We start from the raw sequence: 25038 nt of genomic DNA on the forward strand, positions 1-25038 counted from the left end.
GCCCCCTCAGTTATTTCAATGCAAAGGTGTGTGGGAGGAGAAGTGTGGAGTCACTCTTAGAGGCTTAAAGAGCAATCTGAGCCTCGACAGTTTTCCACGTGTCCTCAAAGAGCACAGATGGGTGTTTTTGAAAGTTACTGCTCAGGATGTGGGAAGGCATAGGGGGAGGTGGGCTGTTTGTCAGGCTGAGCCTGCCTCCCTGCACCACCTCCACAGGTGCCAGCACAGCGGTGACACCACTGGAGCTGAGCCACTCACCAGGGATGGGCAAGACAGAGCCTCATTCGCTGTGTGGCCTTGGGGACACCTGGGATCCTTCCTCAATCCAGGCCAATGCCATCAGACTGGATGAGCCCCTTTCAAGAGAGCTGGGGATGGTGTCAGAGGACAGCCTGGAATCGCCCTCTGCCCCAGGGCACAGCCTTGCTGCCAGTTTCCCCTCAGCAGGGACACGCTGCTCCTCCTTACCGCTTTTTTTAATGCACTTGTTCAAAAAGAAGAGATAAATGCATTACCTGTAGTGGGGGCAAGGCAGGAACAGAAGAGTGCCCTGAGGCAGAAGCAAATTCCTCCCTTCCTCAACTCATTTTCAGGCAGTGGCATCCCCTGTGTGGTAAGGCCTACGGGCATGGCAGGAAGGCAGCCCCTCCACCTGACACCAGGGCCTCCCACAGCCCCACCCTCCCTTCTGCTCTTTGCTTTTTGGTGGGAGAAGGTGGGCACAGCCAACCCACGCCTGCAATAGCAGGCACGGATTCACCCTGGGGGGGTTTTGCATGGTTTTTATTCATCTGCAGGACCATACCAGATGCCACCACAGTAACCTTTGCTTGTGGTGCTCTGTCACGGGTGGCTGCTGGTGCTGGCCAGGGCAGGAGCTGTGTGCTGACAGTGTGGGCCAGCAGCTGGGCTGGCCTCATACTCCTTTAGGAGTCCTTCCTTGGAAATGCTTCCAACTCCCCTAACTCACCCTGGGCTCCTGCCATCACCATCAGCAACCGCTCCACCCCATGCTCCAAGAGCCAGCAGTCCAGCCTGCCTCAGTTTCCCCTCCTAGCTGGGTCAACCCTGCAGGGAAGCACCCAGGGAACACCCACATGGGACACTCCATCTGTCTGGAGCTCCTTCATGCTTTTTTCAGGAAAGGCCAGGACAGCTGAGAGCTATTCCTGGAAAGCCTAAAAATGCCACGGCTGAGTCAGCGCCGAGGCTCTGCCTGCACAAGGCCATCGAGGGCTCCTCCAGCACAGCCCTGCCACCACCTCACTGCAGGGCTGAGCTGTGCCAGGACACTGTGCTGCCAGCAGCCCCTCGGAGGAGGCAGACAGACAGGCAGACACAGAGGCAGGGATGTGGAGGAGCAGCCCAGCTCCCTCTGTTCTGCCAGCCCAGACACGCATCAATGTCACAGAGAGGGCTGTGACAGCAGACAGCTCTCTCTGTCCCTGTGCTGCAGGCTGAAGCAGTGCCAGCCCCCCAGGGCTTTTGTTCCATATCCCTGCAAGCCAGCACAGCAAATGCAAGGGTCAGCTTCAAAGCCATCTCTGCTGGTGGACTCGGCTCCAAAGGCAGCATTGACACCTCTCCATCCCAATGCTCCCCATTCCATCCTCCCAGGGGCCCAGCTGTCCTGTCTGGATGCAGACATGGGACAAACCTGCAAGTCCAGGGCAATAATTCCTGAGTATGAAGGGCAAATCCCCCTTGGCTGCAATCCCACACACACAGGGACTGCCCACCCTCTCCCCCTCTGCTTCCCTGCAGCTGGGAATCGGGCTGAGATCCCAGCAGTTGGGTCCACACAACTTTTTGGACACAAAAAGCTGAAGAGCAGAGGTCAGTGACTGTGAGTACCCAGCACACTGCTCCAGACCAACTGCTGGGCTGGGCTTTCTTCATAATCTCACTGCAGCTCTGCAAGGCAGGACAGGAATAACACCACAACACACCTCAGTTTCCAATCACACATCTCCAGAGACAGATTTTCCCTTTAATTCCCCACACCTATGGTAAATCATGCACTGCTGTTTCTTGCCTCACCTGCCTGCAGCTGTGGCAGCTCTGAGAGACATCAGCTGTCCTGTTCAGTCCCACTCATAGCCCAGGCTTGTGGCTCTGTGACCAGCTCCAGTGCAGAGCCAGCAGCCCAGCCCTGCTGCCAGCCCCAGGCACCCGCTCAAGGCTGGCAGAGCCTGTGATACCAGTGGGTGACAGACAGCAGCACTGCACTGGGAGGGATACAGGTGTCTGGGTCCCAGAAAACCAACAGCCAAAAGACCAGGGTCTTCCACAAACACTTTAAGAACTGGGACTACTAAGTTTTGGCCACATTTGGATGTCAGGCCTTCAAAGAGCACACATCAGCACATAGCTTTTCTTTCCATCCTTCTCAATTCACTCTAGTCCTAGTTATCAAGGGGATGGCTCCCTTGATAACTCAAGGGCAACCTCACAAGAACTGACTGCCAAAGCAGCTATCAAAGTTTTCCAGAGGCTGCAAACCCAACAAACAGCACACCCACCTCTTCCCTCTCCACCTTCCTGCCTGGCTTTTGCCACTGCTCAGCTTGCCCAGCACACAGATCTGACCACAAGATCACAGGTCTCCCTCAAATCATTAAATATTAGAAACAAAAGTTGGAAGGAGCATTTTTCAGTGCAGTTGCAGGTTTAAACCTCTCCACAAGTGCACACTCACTCACAGCCTACAACTCCCAACTCATCTAAGCCCAATGGTCTGCAGCACCTTACAGACCCCCTGTGACTGTGCCCCCACCCCAACATCCAGAGCTGGACTCTCTGTGCTCAGCACATCCAGAATCAGGCAGGAATGTTTCCCACTGCCCTCCCATGCAGTTTATCTCTGACTGCAGCCCCCAGGCTGTGAGCCAAGAGCCAGCCAGCCAACTGTCTCCCTTGGCAGGGACCTGAGAGCAAGCAGCCCTCTCACCAGTTGCTGCAAGAATGAGCTCAGTCTCCCCTCAGTGCTAAAAGCTCTGCTTGGAAAATTGCTGAGCTAGCAGAAACTGACATTTCCGTTTTACCCATTTCCTGTTATTTGACAAAACAGTATCAGAGGGCTGAGCTCCTGCTACCCTGGGTTTTGCCACGTTCCTGTTACGGCCACTGCCTTCAGCAGGTGAATACTGGCACATCTTGATTTCAACAGGAGCCAGGGCACAGCATGAATTATTTGTGGTAAGGCTGACCTATTTAACAGCAGAAAGACAGCGTTCATTCAGGCCCAGATCCCCCAGAGGCTGCTGGTGTCACTTTACCCACAGGACAATACAACCCCATGGCTATCTCTCTGGGATAGCGATCTCACTGGGAGCAGGGGTAACTGTCCTAGGCTGATCCTGCCACGCTCCCAGAGCTTCTCCTAGAGCACAAGTGACACATCCACATCCCCTTTCACAGCAAACCACTGGCTTCTGCTGACCAGCTTTGATCAGTGTTTTGTGAGCACCATAAACACACGTGGGAAGTGGAGCAAGGTGAACCCACAGAGCCCTGAGATACGGAGCAGCCCCTGTGACAACTTTGCATCAGGCAGACCAGAGTGAATCCACAGAGCCTTGATACAGGGAGCAGTCTCTGTGACAACTCTGCTTCAGAAAGACCAGGGCCAGAGGATGCCAGCAGTGTTTGCAGGGTGGCTGCCAAGTTCTGCTCAGGATCCTTCCCTGCACAGCTCCTGCCAAGCTCTTGTAGTCTCTAATCCTGGCTCCCATCCTCTGTGCACGGGCCAAGGCAGCCTGTGAGGGGTATTTCACATTGAGGGGATGCTGAAGTCTTGGTGATACATTTCTGTAAAGCTCCTCTGAACACAGATCTGCACCAGGCCTTTGTGGACAGTACCTTTGTCTGCCAGGGACAGCGTGCTGTTGAAGTACTGCTCCTCCACAGTCCATGCTGTGTCATTGATCTTGTTGGACACCCCACAGGATCCAATGCAGCTCACCTTGATGGCTGTGGAGAGACAGGAGACACATCAGCACTGGGAGAAAGCAAAACCTCAGGTTCAGACCTGCCTCAGGTACTGTAGTGTGCAGGAGCAGTGCCTCATGAAAACACACAGGGTAGGAAAATGCACCAGAGGAATCAGGTCATTCTCTCATTCCAAAAGTAAGTTTTCCAGCACTCCCAGCACAACTGAGCACTCCCTGCTACCCCAGTGCTATTCCCAGGTATTCTCATGTTCAAAACCCTCAAGCTGGTTTCCTTGCACTGTGGAAGCCCTTGCCAGCAGTGATTGCAGCTCCCTGACAGGTAAACCTCTCTCCCAAATGAAGCAGTGTTCCCTCCCAAAACATGCACCAGCCTTGTCACTCTGGCTGAGAGCAGAAGCCTTGGGTGTCACTGTCCAGACAGGGATGAGCAGCCAAGGACTCTGCTGCCTCCCACCCCACGAGGAGCCAGGCATCCCACCAAGAGTCTCACCATGCCTGGGAGGAGAGACACGTTTGGCACGAGCCCATTAACCAGCTGAACAAGGGATTCAAAGAGCCCTGTGTGAAGCAGCAGCAGAGAGCTGGACCCCCCAGTGCAGCCTGGACAAGCTCTCTGCTGCTTGAATTCACAGCCCTGTCACCCTCAGGACATTCCTAGCCCCTGGGAGCCTGCTCCCAGCTCCTGGGCTCAGTCTCAGCTTCAATGGCTTGCAGCAAAAGCATTTTGCCGTTAACACTTGTCCTGCATCAGGATCTCCAAAATGCCCATCCACACATCACTTCCCAGCCAGACACCAGTTCTAAGGGAGGGGTTTCCTCCTCTGTTACCACTCAGCAAAGCCACACAGCAAGGTCTGGAAGCATCAGAGGTGCCATCTGACCCTCCCAAAAGCAAGGACAGTAATTTGAGTTATGTTTGTGCCTTGCCTGGAGAAAGTGACCCCAAGAAAGTCACTCAGCCTGCAGCATGGCCCTCAGAGGAGTTCCCCACAGACATCTTCAGTTAGTCTTGGCCAGTACTCAGCAGGTTGAAATTAGATTCTGATGTCGAGATTGGACCACAGAGACAGACGTGACAGACTGGCCTTGCTGCACAGCAAGAGATGATCTGCACTGCTCCCCCCACACAGGGAGGACAGAGGCAAACCTATCGTGGCACAAACAGCCTTCAGGGCTGTCCCAGCCTGAACATCTCCCACCTGAATCCCATCAGGTTTTGCAAGAGCTGGAGCCCACAGAACTCCCTTACCCCATTTGTCAGGCGAATAGTTCTCCTGGCAGAAAGGTGACAAGATCCACCAGACAGACACTTTGCCTGTTTGACCCATCTGCTCCCCTGTATTCCAGCTGCATCCACAGGAAGCATCTCCCTGGGAAGCAGGTGGCCAGTTTGCCTTGGCTTAGGAACTCTCCCCTCCCCTCTCCAAGTGTTCTCAGCCCTGTTGATATCAACACCTCCACCCACCTACCCAAACACCGAGGGCTGCATGTTATTGCTGCTTGCAGCCACCTCCAACAGCTCTCCAGAGCACCTGCCTGGCCAATGTGACTGACTCGAGACAGGGTGGCAAGAACCCCACATCCAGCCCTCTCTGCAGGGGCAACTCATAGCTCATACCCCAGTCACAGCAAGGGGGGTCATGAAGTCAGGTGGAATGAGCTCCTCAGGGCTTAAAGTCTGTAATCCCACAAGGATGAGCAGCCTCCCCCATCAGATCTCCTGCCATACCCTCACAGCTGATCATGACTGTGAGACGAAGAGTCCCTTGCAGTCCAAGTGTTGTTCTACACTCAAGGACAAAGGATAAGCAGCTCCAGATGCCAACTCTCATTATCCAAACATCAATACAGCAGCAAGGTTGACACATCACTGCCTTGTGTCTGTAATGAGCTTCTGCATTTCCAAGGCAGGGAAAGAACAGGATAGCATGGCCTGGGATGGGAACTCCCCCACCTCAGCACAGAGCACACCTGAGCTGATACAGGTGCCTTCCTGAGGTGAACCATCACAATGAACCCTCCCCATGTCCCCAGGTGACATCCAATACTCTCTTTTGCCAGATGGCAGAGCCAAAGCCACAGAGGGGCCTCAGCATCAGGAGCAGGAAAGGTTTTAGCAGGGCAGTGTCCTGTGTATCTACACATCAGTGCCATGCTCCCACCTTGGACATACTGCCACATCTCTGGGCTCACAACAAGCCTGTTCCATTCTGAATTAGCCCACATAACACAGATGGATCCAGTCAAATCAAGCCCAGACTCACCCACTCCATTCCCTCATTTTCACACAGGAGATGTGAGCAAGAGAAGCCCAACCAAAAACTGGAGAACGTTCACATCCTTCAGGAGCAAGAGCCCCTGAGCAGGCTCCCCCTCAGCCTCCCTGCACCACAGGAGTTTATAGATCACCACCATCTGTTCAATGCCCAGATAAGGGGCCCACAGACTCTGATTGCAGCCCGATGCTGCACTGCGGTGAGGAGGCTCTCCTGTTCCAGGGAGGCAGGTGGGTGGGAATGCTCAGGAAGACACGCTGTGGCACAGCTCCCTACCCACAGCAGACAGGCTCAGCAAGCAGAGGCAGTGGGTTTGCAGTCTGACACCCAGAGCCAGCCCCCAATGGCTAGGGCCCTACTGCCATGGGCAAGCACTAGGGCTAAAGGCAGACCGTGTCCAAAAATTCCTCTACATCTTGCTAAGGAGTTTTCCAGCAGAGGAGCTGTCAGCTCCAAGGCTTCCCAATTAACCATTGACATCCCAAAGTGGCACAGTCACAGCCAGCCTGTGCCTAGAGAGGAGGGACAGTCCCTGGAGGGATTGCTCTGGGGCTCCAAGGGGTTCCAGTCCTTCAGCCCCACCAAGCCCTCTCCAGCCACATTCCCTGACCATCACACACCCTGGGGTTGCCATTCCAGCCCCAAGCAACAGAAAGCAGCATTTCAGCTGAAAGGTTTGAAGGAATTTCATTCTTCACTTCCCCCTACGCTCCCCAAAGTTCCCAGTGTCCCCTCACCAGGCACACCAAGTCACCACACTTAGGACAAGCCTTGGAGCAGTTCAGGGGGCAGAGTTTTGGTAAAGAGCATCTTCTCCAACCTGCTCCAGACACATGAGCACCCCACACCTCATCGGGGAAAAATGGGGTGGAAATAGCTCTGAGCTATTGCCCCACAGCTGACAGCGTGGCTGGACACAGGGATTGCATAACCCACCTCATCCCCCAGGCTCTTGGAGGAGCCAGCAGATCCCCAGGCCCCTGCAGGGTGGGTGATGCTGGGGGCAGCAGGTCCAGGACAGCCAGAGAGCCCTCCAGTTTGGTTCCCAGAGCAGGAAAGACTGGCAGCTACAGGGCCAGGTCATTTGGGAGGTTTCAGAGGTGCCTGGTCCAACACATCAAACCATTCATCTCGCTCCTTACCAGGTTTTGGAATAGTGAGCCATAAAATCAGCCTCTCCATGAGCATTCCATGCGCAGAGGGAGATACTGCGGACTTGCCTGGCTCTCTCTTGTACAGGCTCCTGCCCACAAGCAGGAGGAGGGACAGGGATGTGTGACAAGCACAGCTCATGCACATGCTCTGGGGGCAGCTGGAACCTAAAACCAGCATTGTTAGGATGGACCTGGCAAAACCAGCACCATCACAACTGCTGCAACGGAGCCACCCGAGCACAGAGCTTGTCAGCCTGCCTGTCAGGAAGCAAAACGCACAGTCTGAGCCTTTCCAAGGAAATCTTGGAATTGCCAAGCTGCAGACAGAGGAAATAAGAATAGTTTCTGAATCAGAATACCAGTTCCAGTTATTAGAGACCCATTAAAAATGCCTCTGGAATCCAGTGCTACCAGTGGCCCCAGTCACCTCCCTCCTGCTCCCTGTTTACCCAGCCTGATTTGAATAAATACAGGAAAAAAACAAAGTCCAAAAACTGTAAAGGGAGTGGAAGGGGGAGGCAAAGAGAAGAAATGAATGATGAAGCCATGCAGAAGGCAAGAGCCTTTCACCCCCACAGTCCCTCAGGGACTCAGGGAAGCGGGCAGCTCCACATCCAGCCAGACACATCTTTAGCAACGCGCTGCAGCACGCGCCAAATGCTGGAAATAAAAGGAGACAGCTCAGCCATATCTATCTCTGCACAAAGTAAAAATAGAGATGCCAGGAGCTGGGCACGTCTGCCTTCTTCCAAGGTGATTTACGGAGAGCAGCCGTAGATTTCAAACTGCTTTTCCTCCTGACCCAGTGCATTGCCCTCCTCGGGGGAGCTGGCGTGGCACCTCAGGCATGAGGAAAGCACAGCACACACATCCCCTCCTCTGCCGGGGCAGGTTGTGTGTGCATATGCCTCCTTCCAAAATCCAGCCACATGCTGAGCAAGCAGAGGCTCAATGGTCACCCTGCACTCAGCCCCAGTCCCAGGTGAATGCCTCTGACTTTCAAGTCCCACCTATGTCACACACCTGCTACAACAGGTATGGGCAGAGGGGGAGGGAAGAGGCTGCTGCATCTTGGTCAGCTTGGATTTTCTAGGGTGGGCAGGGGAAGCAGTAAAACCGGTTCAGAGAATCATTTAATATCCTGAGTTGGAAGGGACCCACAAGTATCACCCAGTGCAGCTCCTGTCCCTGCCCAGACCCCCACCAACCCCACCCTGGGCATCCCTGGCAGCGCTGGCCCAACGCTCCTGGAGCTCTGGCAGCCTCGGGGCCGTGCCCATTCCCTGGGGAGCCTGGGCTGTGCCCAGCACCCTCTGGGAGAAGAACCTTTCCTGCTCTCCAGCCTCACCTGCCCCTGACACAACCTCACACAGCTGGAGGTGGTGGCTGTTGCAGTTGGCAGCAGTTTAGGCAGGGCAAACAGACCTTCCTGTCAGTCCCTTTCCTCCACAAGGACAGACGAAGAGCTGGCAACCAAGCTCTGAAATGGCACTTACAAACAGCCTGGGATTTTGCCAGCTGAAGCTTACCCGGGTCACCACGTGGCCTCAGCCATGTCTGCTGGACCCAGAGGCTCCAGCCGTCCCTGCTGCAGGGAAGGAAGGACCCAGCCCTGCACACATGGGATGAGATGGATGGCAGAGCCACTGTGCCTGCAGTGACCCCACACAGCACAAGGGACTGGGGCATGCTTTAGTGACAGAATCAGAGGGCACCCAGGGACTGAGATACACTTTGGAAAACTACTGTATGCCTGGATGCAGCTAACAAGGGAGCGGAGGAGGAGAAAGTGCTGTGGGAGTCCAGTGAGTCTGTATCAGAGAAGTCTTCATTTCATGGAAACCAGCCACAGGAAGGCAGAGCACCCTTCCCTCATCCCCCTCCATCAGAGCCATGGCAGACAGTGATCACCACATTTTAACTGATTCTATCAAGCTGCCAGGGAGTCTTCAGAGCTGCAGGGACTCAGAGCATCCATGAGCTAGGAATGAGCCATTTTCCATCCCAGGGGACAGAAGCAGCCCTGGGAGAAGGGGGGTGAAGTATCCCCCTGAGCACCAAGCCCTCCACAAAGCATGGTAGTAGGGACCTGGTTTTGGCAGAAGAATGGGCTGTCACAGGATGGGCAGCAGGAGGTCACCTCAACACACAGCACCACAGCTCCACCTTGGAGTGACACCTCTGGGTTCAGCAAAGATCACAAATTTGGATACACCCTGAGATCCTCCAACCTGCATCTGTGTGAAGATGAGGGGTTTGAGGCTCCTCACCCTGCCAGCAAAGCAGGACCAGATAGCACTGGGAAAATGGAAAGCCTGGGAGAGAGCAAGACCCATAGGCAGAGTAAATTACTCTCAGTTTGTAGAGACTGGGTAATTCCTAGAAAAGTTCCATGAAAAGTGGACACCAAGAGGGGCAGGATGAGGTTTTTCTACTGATGACCTTTACACAGAAACACACCCATACAGCTTCAGACAGAAAAGACTGAGCAGGAAGGCTGGAAACTCATGAGATACACAAGTCCCTCATGCATGAATATATTGAGACACTACTAATTAAACCAACAGCTCCTAATTAAATCTCAGCTGTCCCCATCCTTCTGGGTCCATCCTGTCAGTTCTTGAGACACAAATAGTATTGAACATTTCACAAGCCAGTGGGGCAAGAGCAGAGCTTACAAGTGCTGGAGGCAGTGGTGGGTTTGGAACAAGGTTAAGGATTGTCTGGGGAGGTTTTTATCTTCTTCCTTCACAAGAAGCCAGCACAGGAGCAAGAAAGGGATCTGGCCTCTAACGTGGAAGGAGAGGAGTTGTCTAGAAGAGTAGTCTATGCTTTCCATCTCAAATCAAATCCAAGCCTGTAGGCAGGCCCTGGGAGGTGACTTGTCTGGAGCTGATGCACAGGGAGCAGCATCTCCCACAGCACCAGCAGCCAGCAGCTCCTGGAGGACTTGGCTGCTTCTCCCTGTGACCCAGGGGTTCATCCCACCTGCCACAGCCATCACAAGCTTACAGCCAGTGCTCAGAGGCTCAGAGAGGCTCTCAAAGAAATTCTGCATGGTTGCTATGCCTGACCCCTCTCTGTCCCTGTGCTCCTGCCACAGATGAGCCCAGCTGCAGCCCCTCTGCAGTGGCACAAACTTTAGCATCATTTAGCCCCCAGGAGCAAGAGCAACCTCTGCTGTTCTGCCATTCCTTCCCCAGGTTGGCACTTGCCCTCTGCACCTTGCAAGGGGTTGGACCAACCAAACCCCTTACAGCAATGCAAGGGACAGTCCCTCCCTCTCTGACCTTTCAGTGTGCTGATTCCCAGGGCAGCAGAGCCAGCCCTGCAAATCCAAGCTCAGCAAATGCAATCCCAAGAGCCAGCAGTGCCTGTTACTCTGGCTGTGGCAACAGGGTTATACGTGTCCACTGCCAGGCTGAGGCAGGAGGACCCACCTGGATGTCCCACCCAACCTGCAGGAAGCCCAGACCCTCCAAAAGCAGCCCCACACTGTAGGAAGGCTGAAGCAGCTCCTCAAGACAGCCTGGAAAAACTCCACCTGTAGCAATCCCAGGGAGTGACAGCTCTGCCACAGGGGCAAAGTGACCCACAGTCATTATTCTGGCTATGCATGAATTATTTCAGCCACAGTCCAGCTCAGCATGAGGAGGGGCAGGTAGTATGGACACACAAGGATGTCCTCATTCCAGCAATGCAGAAGCCTCCAAAGGGAGGCTGGGCAGGTGTGTACCTGTAGAAAAGCAGGAAAAAAAATCTTCTAAGTCCTTTCCCAGATAGGTCAATCCTTCCCCCCCATTGCAAGCATTTTCTTCCATCAGGCTGAGAGTAGCAGGAAAACCTACATTTTCCAGCTCCTCCCCAAAACCAAGGGTCAACATAAATCCTGAGACAAAAGAGCCAACTCTTGGGCTCCTGTTTAGAACAAACTCCTGCCCAAACCCAAGGCTTTTTTCCCTTGTGGAGCAGACAGGCTTATTTATAGCATCACAGTGTTTTATCAGCATGCTGGCTGCCCTCAGAGGAAGGGGGTCATCTCAAACATCTGGAATTAAATCCTCAGCTGAGCACACTTAACAAGCCTGGCTCTGCACATGTCGGGCTGCAAGGGGAAAGCTCACCAGTGAACAAGGCCACACAGGCTGTGGCAGGGGGATGAACACGTGCCACAAAGTCTATGCCTTGGATCTGCCAGAGGCAGCTCCTTAGCAACAGGCACGAAACACCACAGCACCTGCAGTCAGGTGCAACCCTAATCCCCACCATGCTACTGCTGCTGCAACCTCCTCACTGCTCCCCAAATATGCTCCAGAAGGGGATGCTGGGGCAATCCTTTCCCCAGAACTGCCTCTTGCAAAACAAGGACAAGTTTGGGATTTTTTTAAGCTTCAGACTGACGTAGGCCCCAGTGCTGAGGCACACAAACTGGGAAGAGGTGGGAAGAAGTGGGCTTGCTCTGCTCCAGAGCCCACAATGGCAGAGGTGGTAGTACTATAACAGCCAGGCAGAGCAGAGTCTGGACATGTCCTGGCAGTGCCTCAGGCCAGTTTTGGGAGCCCAGACTTTCATCCCATCCCATCCTGGCACAGTCCAGCAGAGCTGCTCCACACAGTGCCTGCTGCCACACACAGGGCAGAGGTCAGCAATGTCATTCTTTGGGTACTCCTGCAAGGAGAGCAACTGTGCCCCACCCCAGCATGCTGAGGGACCATCTTCTTCCTCTGAGGCCAGGCTGGCAGACACAGGCACCCCTGCATGCTGGGAACAGCCAGATCAGACAGCAGTGAGAAGCTACTTGGCAGAGAGAGGCAGATCTCACAGCTCCCCAGGAATATCTCCATGCCAGCCACCCACCTGAGCCACACTGCCAGCACTCACAACCTCCTCCTCTCCCAGCATCCATCCTTCCGAGTATTGGAGGGGAAAAGCAGAGAGGTTGCAGAGGAGCAGAAGGCTGGAGGAGAGATGGAGGCAGCATTTCATGTGGAGCTTCTACAGCTCCAGGGTGTGAAGCCAACTTTTGTCTCAAAAGATTTCTTTCCTTTCTGCTACTCTGGACAGAAATTCAGAGTGGGAAACTGCAACCTGTTTGGAGACTGCAGTGCCTGCCCTCCTCCTAGAACTGCATTTGAGGCTCCCTTCTGTTCATGCCATCCATGAGGAAGCAGCCTCTGTTGCTCTCAGGTGGGATGGACTGGGATGGGACCAAGCTCCAGGCAGGGCCTGCAGCTGCCAGCCTGGAACAGGAACATCTCACATTTAGGATCTCAGCAGGGCCCAGAAAAGTTTTACTCATGATCCCCTGCACAAGACAGATTTTAATAAATTTAATGTAGATTTAATTTACTTCATCCTTCTCAGGGGACCTGGGTAATAAGCTGGATTTTGTGAGCCCTGAATTTAAGTAAGCTAGGCTTTTCAAAGCAAAATAAGTCTGTACATACATAAGCAGTCAGGGCATCTTACTCTTCAGTACTTGGCCCCTAGAGCAGCCCCGTGGGAAGGGAATGCAAGTCCCAGATGCCCAACATGCAGCCAGAGAAGTGGAGCAGAATCAGCAGCTCACCCTGGCTCACAGGAATGCTGATGGATGCCAGGACCTGCCAGCACTCAGCACTTCAGCCAGACAGGGACCACAGCCACCCTTCCTTAGACTGAGCAGTGCTAAAACAGAAATGAGGAATGTCATGTTTTTATAGCTTGCCCAAAATGAAATAGGTTTCCACCCAGCACTTAACACTACTTTAGGCCAGAGGAGTTAAGATATTCTGGTACAATTGACTTGGCTGTCTAAAAAAGGAACAACTGAGCAAGAAACTCCAAGCTCTCTGATGTCCTGGGAACACAGCTCTGTCCTGGGAACACACCTCTGCGTGCGACCCCACCAGCCCTGCTCCACTCTTCCCACACCCTGGAGCAGGTTTGACGAGCTCTTTGCCCAGACAGCCCCTCTGCCCCCGCCGCAGGAGCATCACCCTCCACGCTGGGTGCAAAAGCCACTGCAGAAGATAAACAGCCGACTATCAGGTTTCCCTACTCACCACAAAGAGGTTGATTCACCAGAGCCTACTCCCTTTTCGGACTCTTCCTAAATAAATGCTTCAAAGACTTCTGGAAATTCATGCTTAACAGGCTTACTGTAATACCAGAGCACCAAGGCTCCTGTGGGCCAGGCTCTGCTGTGGGACTGAGTCACGCTCATTTTCTTCTGAGACTCTCAGATACCCTTTTCTAAGAGGTAAGGCTACAAATCCTGTTGGCTGGTGCTCATTTTGGGAGACCCTCACTGCCACCCATGACACAGCCAGACACAGCTCTCCTGGCCTCAGCAACAGACAGCCCTGCAGATGTAAAATTCAGGAGAGATGACACTTCTCCATCCCCTCCTGGGGCTCAAGAGATGCTCCTGGGCACAAATTCCCCATCACCCACTATCCAGATGAGGAGCACATGCAAAGTCAGCCCAGCACCTGGTGGGGCAGGAGGTCTGTCATGGGCTGGACACCCCTGGGGCTACAAGGACTTGGCACAGAGCACATTGTCACAACCCGGCGTCCTGAGCGAGCCTCTGCCTCCACAGCAGGAGAAGAACTAAAGCAGCACACTCAGGACTGCTCAGCCATCCTGGAAACAGGAGTTTTGGTGTGAGGGGTTGGAGCCCAATTACAGGGAGAGGAGGCAGGAGCAAGGAGTCAGGCAACCACGTGGAACCACATCAGGGTCCATCTTCCTGCTGCTCCAGGCACTGAACTCACAACTCAGCACACAGAACTGCTGAGACACCTCCAAATGATTTAATGCTGCTGCAGCTCCCAAGCACAAGCCAGGAGCCAGCTCCCCTCCTCCTAGAAGGGGAGGTTTCAAGGGCTTTTTCCTGAAGAGCCTTATTTACAAGCAGTAAAGCAAGCCTGCATTAAGTGCCTCCTCATCCTGGCTGGGTACCAGCACAGGCAGGTTCTTGTTGGGGAGGCAGGAAGGCACAGCATGGGATGAGAGATCCCAGCCCCACCTGTTCCCTGCTGAAGATCCCAGCACAGGATGAGAGATCCCAGCCCCACCTGCTCCCTACTGAAGATCCCAGCACAGGATGAGAGATCCCAGCCCCACCTGCTCCCTACTGAAGATCCCAGCACAGGATGAGAGATCCCAGCCTCACCTGCTCCCTGCTGAAGATTCCCCATGTCACAACGAGCTCTCGTGCACTGCTTTTGCAAGGCTCAGTTGTCAAGAAATCTCCCAACCTCAGCATCTTCAGAGAAAACAGCCAGAATCCACTTCACTAAGCATAAGAGCTGCTCCTATGATTTTCTTTGATGCCATTCACCACAAGCAGCTGGATTCTCTATTTATAGCAAGATCATCAGTTTGGAAAGATGACTTATGTTCTTGTTATCACCAGAGCACCAGATACATAACAAATCCTCACTGTGCTGGGAGTGCTACAAGTTGGTAAGACAGTCCTCATGCTCAGGCTGGGCTCCTCAGAGATCCAAGCAGACAGAAAAGGAGCATCTGGGACCTGAGCTGAACCTCTGGCCCTGACATTCAGACCCCTGCTGATAATCTCCATCAAGAAGGTTCCAATTTCTACCCATACACTGAGCATTCCTCCCTAGAGTTGTTGCCTTCCAAGCCAGTTTTATCCCACTCTTATTGCAGGGAATATTTGAGATTCAGGAGGGTGTTTTTGGGAGGGATGAACAGTGAATTGCTGCAGCATTGCTACCTCTGGTCTGAGCTGCCTGAGCCAGAATGACTGCCAGAGAGCAGAGTGCCGTCAGCAAGAACAAAGGAGTGGAAGTCATAAGCATTAGTGCTCCAGAAATGATTCATGCTTCTTGGAAACAACTTTTGCTACGGATATCTGACAAACTCCGGTTTTTAATGAAGATTAAGGTGCTCAGAGATCAGGGTGTTTTTAAACTAGGTCTCTAAATAATTCCAGGTTGGCACTAGCTTGTCACCCTCATCTTGTCGAGGGGGTCAAAAGCAGCTCGATACTTACCTTAGGACACCCCATATCCTCTCCACTGCCATCATCCAGCATCTCAAGATCCCAATACACCTGTGAGAATTTACTCATGCCATGCAATTCAAACCCATGGCACTGGCCACCCCTCTGCACAAAGCAATACCCAGCCACAGGTATCCACATTGTGGTGAAAGGCCTCCACCCACAAATTTAGGAACAGCAAAACACCTCACTCCCAGCTGACTTGTGCACCCCATCACTTACTTTTAATTTGCTATCACAGAGAGTGGGGAATGTGGATTTGCTGTTTAAAAGACACCACAAGCAGACAGAAGCCTGAACACCTTTGTGGTATGGATCCATTTCACCTGTTTTGGATACTGAGCACAGCCCAGGGACTCTGAGCACATGCAGGCACAACTGCATGTGCACAAGGCAAAAAGCATGCTGACTGGCAACAGTCTGGTCCTTTGCTTATTTTCTCCTCTCCTAAGCACTTTGCATTTCTCCACAAGAGATTTGAAGAGTGACAGATTTTAAGAGCAGCACAAAGAGGCAATTAACTCCCACAGCAATTCCTGTTGCCAGACTCCAGAGGTCACAACAGTAGCCTAAAGGCTGTACATTGGATATCTCAGCAACCAGCCCTCAAGAAAAGAGGCACCAAACCAAAGCCCAGCCCCTGACATGTTTGCCAGGCCATTACAGGAGTAGCTGCCCTGAGCAGGAGAAGACCTTCCCCAATGCCTGGCAGAGCACCTTTCTCTATGCTCTGGCACAGGTCAGGTCTGCAGCAGCCCTGCAGCACAACCCAACCACCCCACTCCCTTCATCTCTTGGAAGAGCCTGAGCATCCCCTCCCTGGATAGCAGAGGATGATCCACATGTCCATCCTCCTCTTACTGGCTATGAGAGCCTCTAGCAAGACTTCACCAAGCCAAGTGACAGATGTGTCTTCTACACACCTACTTCTTCCCTGGGGATGACTTACAGCATGAAGTATTCCGCAACACGCTCCGAGTGGAGCACGCCCATCCATGCACCTCCCTGGCTGCTCTTCCTCTCCCAATACAGCCAGGGATAGGGAGCTGCCTCGGGATGAGAGGGATGGAAACCCACAGGCTTCTTCCTCCCAGCCAGGGAGCCTCCCTGCCGCCTACCTGACTCCAGCCCAGAAAGACAAGCTACATCTCTGACAGCTCTGTGCCGCTCCAGGGAAGGGATAAGCACTCACACCCCGTTTGTCACACTTGGAAGCAAATCAGACAGACAGAACTCCACTCCACTTGTCCTCCCATTTTGTTAAACAAGGGATGGGAGGCCATGGCATGTCTCCTCGCCAAGGAAAGCAGCAAACAGTTTTTCAGCTGAGCACAAGCGGTGCGCAGGCGGGGGGAGCAGCGCAGAGCGGCTCACTGCAGCGACAGAGACACAAACCCATCTCGTGATTAGTTATTGACTCCAGAGGAGTTGGAGCTCTAGCAGCAAGCCAGCCAGGAGAGCAAAAATCCCTCTTTTGTTCCCCAGCCTCAGACAGACTTGGCCACACAGCTCCCCGCTGTCTCACTTCACACAATGAGAAAAGAAAGTTAATCCAGCTCCCCTACAGCAGAAGCCATCCAGCCTGAGGGAGTGATGCTGCAGAGCAATCCGTGAGCATTCCTGAGCCTGGCCTCATCCTGGCACCCACCATTGCTGGTGGATACCAGACAGCTCGAGAACCCCATGGGACATTGCCAGGATCACCAGGGACAGTGGCCTCCAAACTCCCAGGCCTTGCTCAGCTCTGCAGGCACCACACTCCCTCCCCACACTGCACCCCAAAGCAGGGCCCAGCCATGGGGTCCCTGCTGCCCCAATGGTGAGTAGGTGACCCATGCTGCCAGCACAGGGATTTCCAATCCTCCTTTACAGACAAACTTCTGACTCAGGAGAAAGCCAGACCACTATGCAGGGACTGAATCCACCTTTTCCCCAGCACTTTCCCAAGCCACAGCCTTCCTGCAAGAACAATGTTTTCCACTGTACCAGAGGTCAAGTGGTAGGAGAATCGTGGCCAACAAAGTACTTTGGTGTTGTCTCTTCCCCTCAGGAAGGGCACAGGTTACACACATGTCAGAACCACCCAACCCAAATTACTCTCTTCTGCCCTTCTAGGGAACAGAAGTCACCTTTTAGTTTGGAAATCTGACCGAGTATTTCAGAGCCCTACTCTTCATCCCCTTCACCACCAGCTTTCTCTGGTCTCCATATGAGAAGTGAGAATATTTAGTACATTTAAGAGCAGAAAATAAAATTATGAATCATGGCCTCTCTGCTCTGTGGAAATGGGAATTTTGTATCTGTATTTCTAGAGCATGAACAAACACGGCTACTTGTGTCTGGAGCTTTGTAGTTCAAGGGAGTGATTTTAAAGTCAGCTCATCCCTGCATAAACCTGGACAGCCAAATAACAGAGTGGAGAGTAGCAAAGTGCTGAAATCTGTTCCGGAAAGCACTTGCTGTTTCTTTGCTCTTGGTGACCTGGCAGAGAGGGCTGTTATTTTAACATTACGCTTGTTGAAGCCTCACTGAACGACAGGCAGGACCAAAATAATCCACAGGGCCCCTGGAAGCCACAGAGTTGAGAGGAAAGTGCTCCTGCATCTCCAGGCAGCACAAGCTTTTGTTCCCACATGCTCCTGCCGGCAATCAGGACTGCCTGCCCTGCTCCAAATGAACTGGCTTCCCTTCTCCTTCCTCACAAATTAACTCCATCTCCAGCTGTCCCTGCACAAGCTTCCTGTAAGATTAATTATTCTTTGTACACACATGTTTGATGATTTACCCAGCAAACCAGGCACAATGATCAGGAATTCTCCATTTCCATCAGCACTCTCCCCTGAGGCTCAGAAGTTTTCTGGGCAGGTCCTTCACCCTGGCACAGGCACAGGAAGAAGTGTGGCTCCTCAGAAGGTCCACGTGGGTCACCAAGGACCAGTCAGTATTTGTGATGCTGCTGCAAGGTCAGCTGAAGAAGATGTGCTCCTGAACGGCCCTTATTGCCAGTGAGCAGGGCTGGCACTGACGCTGGTCTAAGTGGGAACATTAATGATCCCAAAAGGTGTGTCCCCAGCCACGCTGTCCTATGACCCAAGATTTCTCCTGTGTTTAGCAAGGCACAAGCTGTGTTTGTTTGCACTGTCACCTTTCAGAAGGTGCAATTTTCAAGAGCCAGAAGTTACTGTGTGAGGAGTCACCTCCAGGCTGGTTCCGGCTGTGATCTCACACACCACAGCACCGAGAAGTCACCGCGCCAGACTCGCCTGGCTCAGGAAATGGAAAGCACCAAATCGTGGTGCTGTGGGCCAGACCTGCCAGGGGTGAGGACTTTGTATCTTATCCTGGAAGCAGTTTATTAGCCTGAAAAGTCACAGTTGGCTTCAGAAGGTGTGTGGGGTGCATATACAATATGAGTTGATTCCACCCACCTCTCCCCACAGCCCAGCAGGATGCCAGAGCATGTCAGGTTATCTGGTCCCTCCAGTGCTGAGCCCACAGAGCTCAACAGGACTCACAAGTCCCTTTAAGATCTCTCTCAGCAGGTAGTCACCTGCTGTTACACCAAAAGGATGTTTCAGCAGCTACATGAACCTCTTCCTCTGAGAGTGAGACATTTCCTTCACCCAGGAAGAAGGAGAGGGTGCCCAAGAGATCACGTGTGGAGGGTTTAAGCACCAGAGACCATAAGAGACACAGCAGGAGGGAGAACACACAGCAAAGAGTCACCTTGTGCTTGGCAGAAGTTGGTTTCACATCCAAATGTGACTTAACTGGGTGAGTTCTGATGCCAGTAAAGGAAAGTTTCTAGCCCAGCTCATGAAGCCACTGTACATGAAACAGCCTAGAAGAGCTGCTCAGTGATCTCAGCACAACAGAAGCATCAATCACATGAAGTCCACCTCAGATTTTGGCTCAATGCTTCTGACAGCTTTCCTAGAGCTCAGCTGCCCCAGCTCTTACCAAAATCCCTGCACTAGCCCCAAACACCAGATCCCACAGCAAAACCCCTCCTGAGTTCAGGACCTGTACTTAACACCAGACCCTGATGCTTCTCAGAATCAAAGCAATAAGGAAGCAGAAAGGAAGGTCTAGAACAAAAAGACACCTTTCTCCTTCCCTACAACAACACCAGGAAGCAGAGGAGAGCTGGTGTAGAGCAGAACCTGGCAGGTCCTCCCCAAATGGGAGTTGTAGAGGCAGCAAGCAAGTAGCTTTGGCCAGCTGACAGCACAAGGGGCCAGCACACCAAACCCTCCAAGGCCAAACTCTTGTCCCTCCCAAGAAGCACCTTCAGGAATGGATGGATGTCAATGGGATGGGCCGAGGAGGGAAGGCTGCCAGACTTCATTAAGAACATCTTTGCTGGAAGTGCATCCGGGAGTATTCTCCAAGGAGATAAATGCTGGATCTGCAACTGTTTTGCTCTAACAGGAGTTAAACAGGCTACAAGTTTACACTTGTCCTAGATACTTTTTTCCACAAGAAGCTTCCAAAAGCTATTGCAGACAACTGGGAGAGGTGCTCTCAAAAGCAAGGCACAGACAGGCAGAGGCACAATCATCCAGGCTGACAGCTCTTGAACAGAGACTTCACATTTTACATTACTTGGTCTTCCCCCCCACCCCCTCCAATAATTTGTTACAAAGGAAGCAGCATACACACAAGAGAAGCAAGGAAGACCTCAGGGAAAACAGCAAATTGGTTCACATTTCCACAGCACTGAGCACAAAGCTGACTTGCAAATGCGAATGACTTCTCTCAGGCAGGGGAGGAAGCTCCCAGTTTGGATGATCTGAGCCCAGCAGCTCATTTCCCTGCAGTCCAGCCCCATCCCTCTGCCCCGACGGACTGCACCAGCCACAAGCATGGCCTGAGCCTCGCGTGGAGCAACAACAGCCCCATAGCCCAACAACTCCTGCTCCAGACCACTGCTGCCCAGCGGGCACTCTCTGCCCTGGCACTCACAGGACCTCGTACACACCGCGGACATCGCCCACACCAGCAGAGCCACAGCTCAAACGCCCGAGTTCATTCGAGATGTTACAACACGGCTGCTCGCTGCGGACGGTGCCTGCGAGCCGGTGGGTGGGTGCAGCTGCTGCCAGGACACAGCATCGCCCATCTCCTCCCTCCTGCCGAGGCAGGGCTGTTCCCAACCGGGACACGGCATCGCCCGCCTCCTGCCATTGCCCTGCCCTAACACATTCGGGCTCCGTCCGACCCAGGGGCACCAGGCTCGGGGTTCGGGGGCCGTGCAGGGGCGATGCCGGCAGCCCTGGGAAGCCGCAGGACTCCGGGAAAGCAGAACGAGACGAGCGAGCCCCTCCACCACCTCCCGCTGCCACCCTGGGCACCCGCCAGCTCCGGAGGCTGCTGTGGCACAGCCCCGCGCTGGGTCGTTTTGGGAAGGGGGTTGCGAGGATGTTTCCTTATTTATGGGATAGGAGCAAAAAGTAAGAGGAGGAAGCGGAGGAGGAAATAATCCAGCAGGTTGCTCCCATCAGCCCCTCCCGGTCGCCGCATGGCAGCGGGGGCAGCAGCGATGGGGCAGCCCCGGAGCCGCCGGTCCCCAGAGCCGGGGAAGGGAACCCGGCCGCTCCCCGGCACCATCCCCGGGGCGCCCCGCGGGCCACGGCAGCCCGTGAACCCCTCCCCGGGATATCCGCCCCGCCGTGTGGCCCCGCGGGCAGCGGGCACGGCAGGGCACGGCAGGCCGCGGGCTCACCTCGGTACTGCAGCGAGCCCGAGAGCCGCACGGTGACGGTGCCGGCCAGCGGCTCGCCGGGGCTGTAGACGACGCGGCTGTCGCCCAGGCGGATCTCGAAGAGCTGCACCTTCCCCATGGCCGCGCCGGCCCGGCCGCTCTCCTCCGCTCCGCTCCGCTCCGCTCGCCGGCTCCGCTCGTACCTGCGGCCCGCGCTGTGCCTGCCCCGGCGGGCGGGACCCGCCCCGCGCCCGCCCCGCCCCGGCCGCGCTGAGGGAGCGGGGCGGGCCCGAGGCGCGGGGCAGCGCAGGCGGCCGGGCCGCGGGCAGGGCGCTGCTGGTGGCTCCCTGAGTGCCGAGGGAAAGGAGCAGGCTGTGGGGCTGGGGTAGCTGATGGGTCCCTCACTGCTGTAAGGTCAGGCTATGAAGTAAGGGGTAGCTCATGTAGCCTTGACTGCTGTAAGGGACGGAGCTGTGGAGGAAAGGGCATCCTCAGGGGCTGGGCTGTGCTGGGAGGGAAGAGACTGCTTGTGGGGTCAGGCTGGGAGGAAAGGAGCAGATGTGGGGCTGAGCTGTGGATCAGGTGGATCCCTGACTGCTCTGAGGGAAGGAGCAGCTTGTGGGGTCAGGCTGTGAGGGAAGGAACCACTTGTGGGGCCGGGCTCTGAGGGAAAGGACTGGTTGTGGGGCCGGGCTCTGAGGGAAAGGACTGGTTGTGGGGCCGGGCTCTGAGGGAAAGGACTGGTTGTGAGGCCGGGCTCTGAGGGAAAGGACTGGTTGTGGGGCCGGGCTCTGAGGGAAGGAGCTGACTGGCCAGCGTGGGCCCATCTTGCCTCCTGGTGATCCCTGCTCCCTCTAATCTCATTTCCTCCCTGTAATTCTCCAGGCTCAGCTATCACTTCTCCCTGCTCCTGTTTTTATAACCTCAGTTCCTTTAAGTGTCCAGTAAGAGGCAAATACAAGGCACCTGACAGCAACCTGGGACTGGGGCTGAGGAGTCAGTGATGACCCCATGCTCTCTGTGGATCAGTGGGTGAAGGTCAGGGTGTTCCAGGAAGCCGGGGATGACCAGCACACTCCATACATTTGCCATGTTCCCCCCTCATCTCCGCCTGATTGAATAAAAACCATCTGTAAAACCCACACCAAAGGCACCTCCCGGCCGCTGGCGAGCAGGCTGTGTACACAGGCAGAATGAATAAGTGTAAAAGGAGCTGTTTATCTGCAGAGCACACCCAGCCCGGACCTGGCTGGACAGACAGACGTCCTCCCACAGCCCCGCAGTGACACCAGCCTGGGTATGTGGGGCTGTGGGACTCTCCGTGCTGCCTTGTGGTGGCTGCGGCAACCTGAAACCCCTCACAGGGCACCAAAGGAGTTCGTGTGCTCCGGGCACACAGGGCTCCTGCTGGGAAGCCTTTCCAGGCCCTCCCTCCTCCCCTGCTTAAGAGCTACCTCCCGTTTCCAGGCTGCGTGTAGTCACAGGCTACAGACACATAACAGTCTTGTGCCAAGGCTTTCTGCAGCTCATCTCCTCCCGCAGGGCGTACCCTGGGATCCGTCCGCACGCCGCTCTCCTTGTGCTGCCCTTAGCTTCTGTTTTCCCAGGCTAGGCACGCCAATTTGCTCCAGCCTTTTTATTTTGTAAGACGAGCCTGTAGCCTCTTTCATCAGTCTCTGCAGCCCCTATTTAGCTCTGCCAGCAAAACCAAACAAATTAGGAGAAGGGAGGGGGGTTGAAAACACCCTGAGCTATAGCAGCTTTTACTGAACCCTTTTCCCCCATGAAAAGTGGCCAAAGCCTCAGGGTTTGAGGCACAATTTGGACCATCCCATCTCTGGGGCAGCACTGGCATCCTTGCCTCAGAGGGACACCACACATGTGACAACTCAGGGTGGAAAAACCCTTCACCAAACCCTCATGCCATGCCGCAGCTTCTCCTGACATGGAGATTTATGCACCTTGTTTGCAGAGAAGTTAATTTTAAGCACAGCAAAGTTGCTTGCGCAAGGTCACGACGTGAGTAAAAAGGATTCCTGCACCAGGAGCTGAACAAAAGCACCCAGGCACAGCTACAGTACTGCAAGGATTTGTGCTAAGATTCACAGGGTCCCTTGTCATGTCATGGCCAGCAGCGATGCCACAGCACCGCTCCATCCCCTGGATCACAGCTACACTGGGTAGAGCAGTCAGTAAAATGTAACTGGATGGATATAATTGAAGCATGGAGAGGAGAAGGCTTCAGGGAGACTCCATTACAGCCTCCTAATACCTTAAGGAGGCTTTAAAAATGGAAAGATAGGGACTTTTTACATGGGTAGATAGTGACAAGACAGGGGGCACTGGTTTCAAACTGACAGAGAGCAGGGTTAGATTGGATGTTAGGAAGAAAAATCTTTACTTAGAGGGAGGTGAGGCCCTGGCACAGGTTCACTAGAGAAGCTGTGGCTGCCCCTGGCTTCCTGGAATTGTCCAAGGCCAGGCTGGACAGGGCTTGAAGCATCCTAGGATATAGTGTAATGTGTCCCTGCCCATGGCAGGGGGTGCAATGAGATGATCTTTATGTTCCCCAACCAGTCTGTGGCTCTGTAATTCAATGTATTCAATGCCTGCAGTGTCAGGGTGCCCATCATTGCCCCAGTGATCTTGGATTCAGGAGGGTTTTACTCATTGCAATCAAAATGTGTATTTACATTCCCATCTCCCTGCTCACCCCGCAGTCATTCCTCTTATCTACTTGTGTGAGGAGTCATTGGAGTTAAAACTCAGAGCAGTTAAAAAAAAAAAAAAAAGTAAGTTAAGGATGTTTGGTAAACTGCCACAGTTTGCTTTCTGATATTTTTGACTATTGTTTTGCTTTAAAAAAAATGTTTTGAAGAGTTTTGTTGTTGTGGTGGGAAATCTCACTTCCTCTGCATTCTGTGTGCTCTCCCTGCCTCCCTTCCCCCTTATTAAAAGGGAAATTTAAAAAGAGAGAAGAAAAACAAATGTCAAGACAAGCTCTAGAATAAAATTTTCCTTTCAGATGTCACCACATTCCCCTATCTTCAAGGAACATGAAATTTTCTGACAAAGAACATAGCAGTTATTAAAAGGAAAAAAAAATATCAATAAACCCCCTCTCAGCAGCACCTGAGCCGTGCTTTGCCAGCAGCACAGACGAGCTGGAAGCACAGGTGCTGGGAGAGCAGCTGTGAGTGGTGTCACATGCGGGGAAAATGTGCCCACGGAGGGCTCAGCTGGGGCTGCAAGCGCGAGACACACAAGCCTCCACCATTAAGTCACAGACATTGCTTGTCACTTGGATTTGTTCCCGTCTTGTCTTTCCAGGAGTTTCCAGCTGTGCATGCTGACACGGAGGAGGCACAGCCCCACCTGACCGTGCCTCAGTTTCCCCCGCGCTGGGGCCGCTCAGGGAGAGGCAGCGCGGAAATGCCTGGGCACACCTGGGCCGTGACTGATGCCGCGTTAACGATGGCAGCGCGGCTGGTGAGGCAGCAGCACGGTAGCCCTGGGGCAGTTCGCATCTCCAGGTCATTTCCACCTGCCCGACGCTCCGCGCCTCGCGGCTGCAGGGCAGGGGGGCGAGCCTGGCCGGTGCTGCCCGGCACCGGGGGGACACCCAGAGCCTCTCCTGCTCTCTTGTTACAAGATGAGTCTATTTCTCCGCCCTCAAATTCTCTTGCTTTTGCGTTTGCAATCTCTCCCCCGACTCCAACTGGGTTTGGCGAGGGCGTGACTTGCGTGGGCCCACCACACCCCATAAGGGCAGGCACCGGAGCGGCTGTGATGGAGGGGGAAGTAAAGCAGCAGAGCTCTGTGGAAGTTGACCTTTAGGTTTCCGAAGTTTCCCCTGAACTAAAACACACAGAAGTGAACTGCCGTGGTGGGCTCCCTGTGCTACCTACACAACTGACAGCCATTCTGTATTCCT

The 25038-nt window shown here is 53.9% G+C and overlaps 1 protein-coding gene and 1 long non-coding RNA gene across 2 annotated transcripts in view; one reads left to right on the forward strand and one right to left on the reverse strand.

Moving 5' to 3' along the window:
• The window catches only part of ARRDC1 (arrestin domain containing 1), a 35532-nt gene extending 14184 nt beyond the window's left edge, over positions 1-21348 (reverse strand). Inside the window, exons 1-2 of the mRNA XM_068211510.1 lie at positions 21126-21348; positions 3862-3972 (exon numbers count right to left, since the gene is read on the reverse strand). Coding sequence (XP_068067611.1) covers positions 3862-3972; positions 21126-21243 — 229 coding nt within the window. The 5' untranslated portion in view covers positions 21244-21348. The remainder of the gene's footprint in view (positions 1-3861; positions 3973-21125) is intronic.
• The window catches only part of LOC137486353 (uncharacterized), a 417767-nt gene that overhangs the window by 193095 nt on the left and 199634 nt on the right, over positions 1-25038 (forward strand). The window lies entirely within an intron of this gene.

This window comes from Anomalospiza imberbis, chromosome 21, assembly GCF_031753505.1.
Source record: "Anomalospiza imberbis isolate Cuckoo-Finch-1a 21T00152 chromosome 21, ASM3175350v1, whole genome shotgun sequence".
In the NCBI taxonomy this organism is placed as follows: Eukaryota; Metazoa; Chordata; class Aves; order Passeriformes; family Viduidae; genus Anomalospiza; species Anomalospiza imberbis.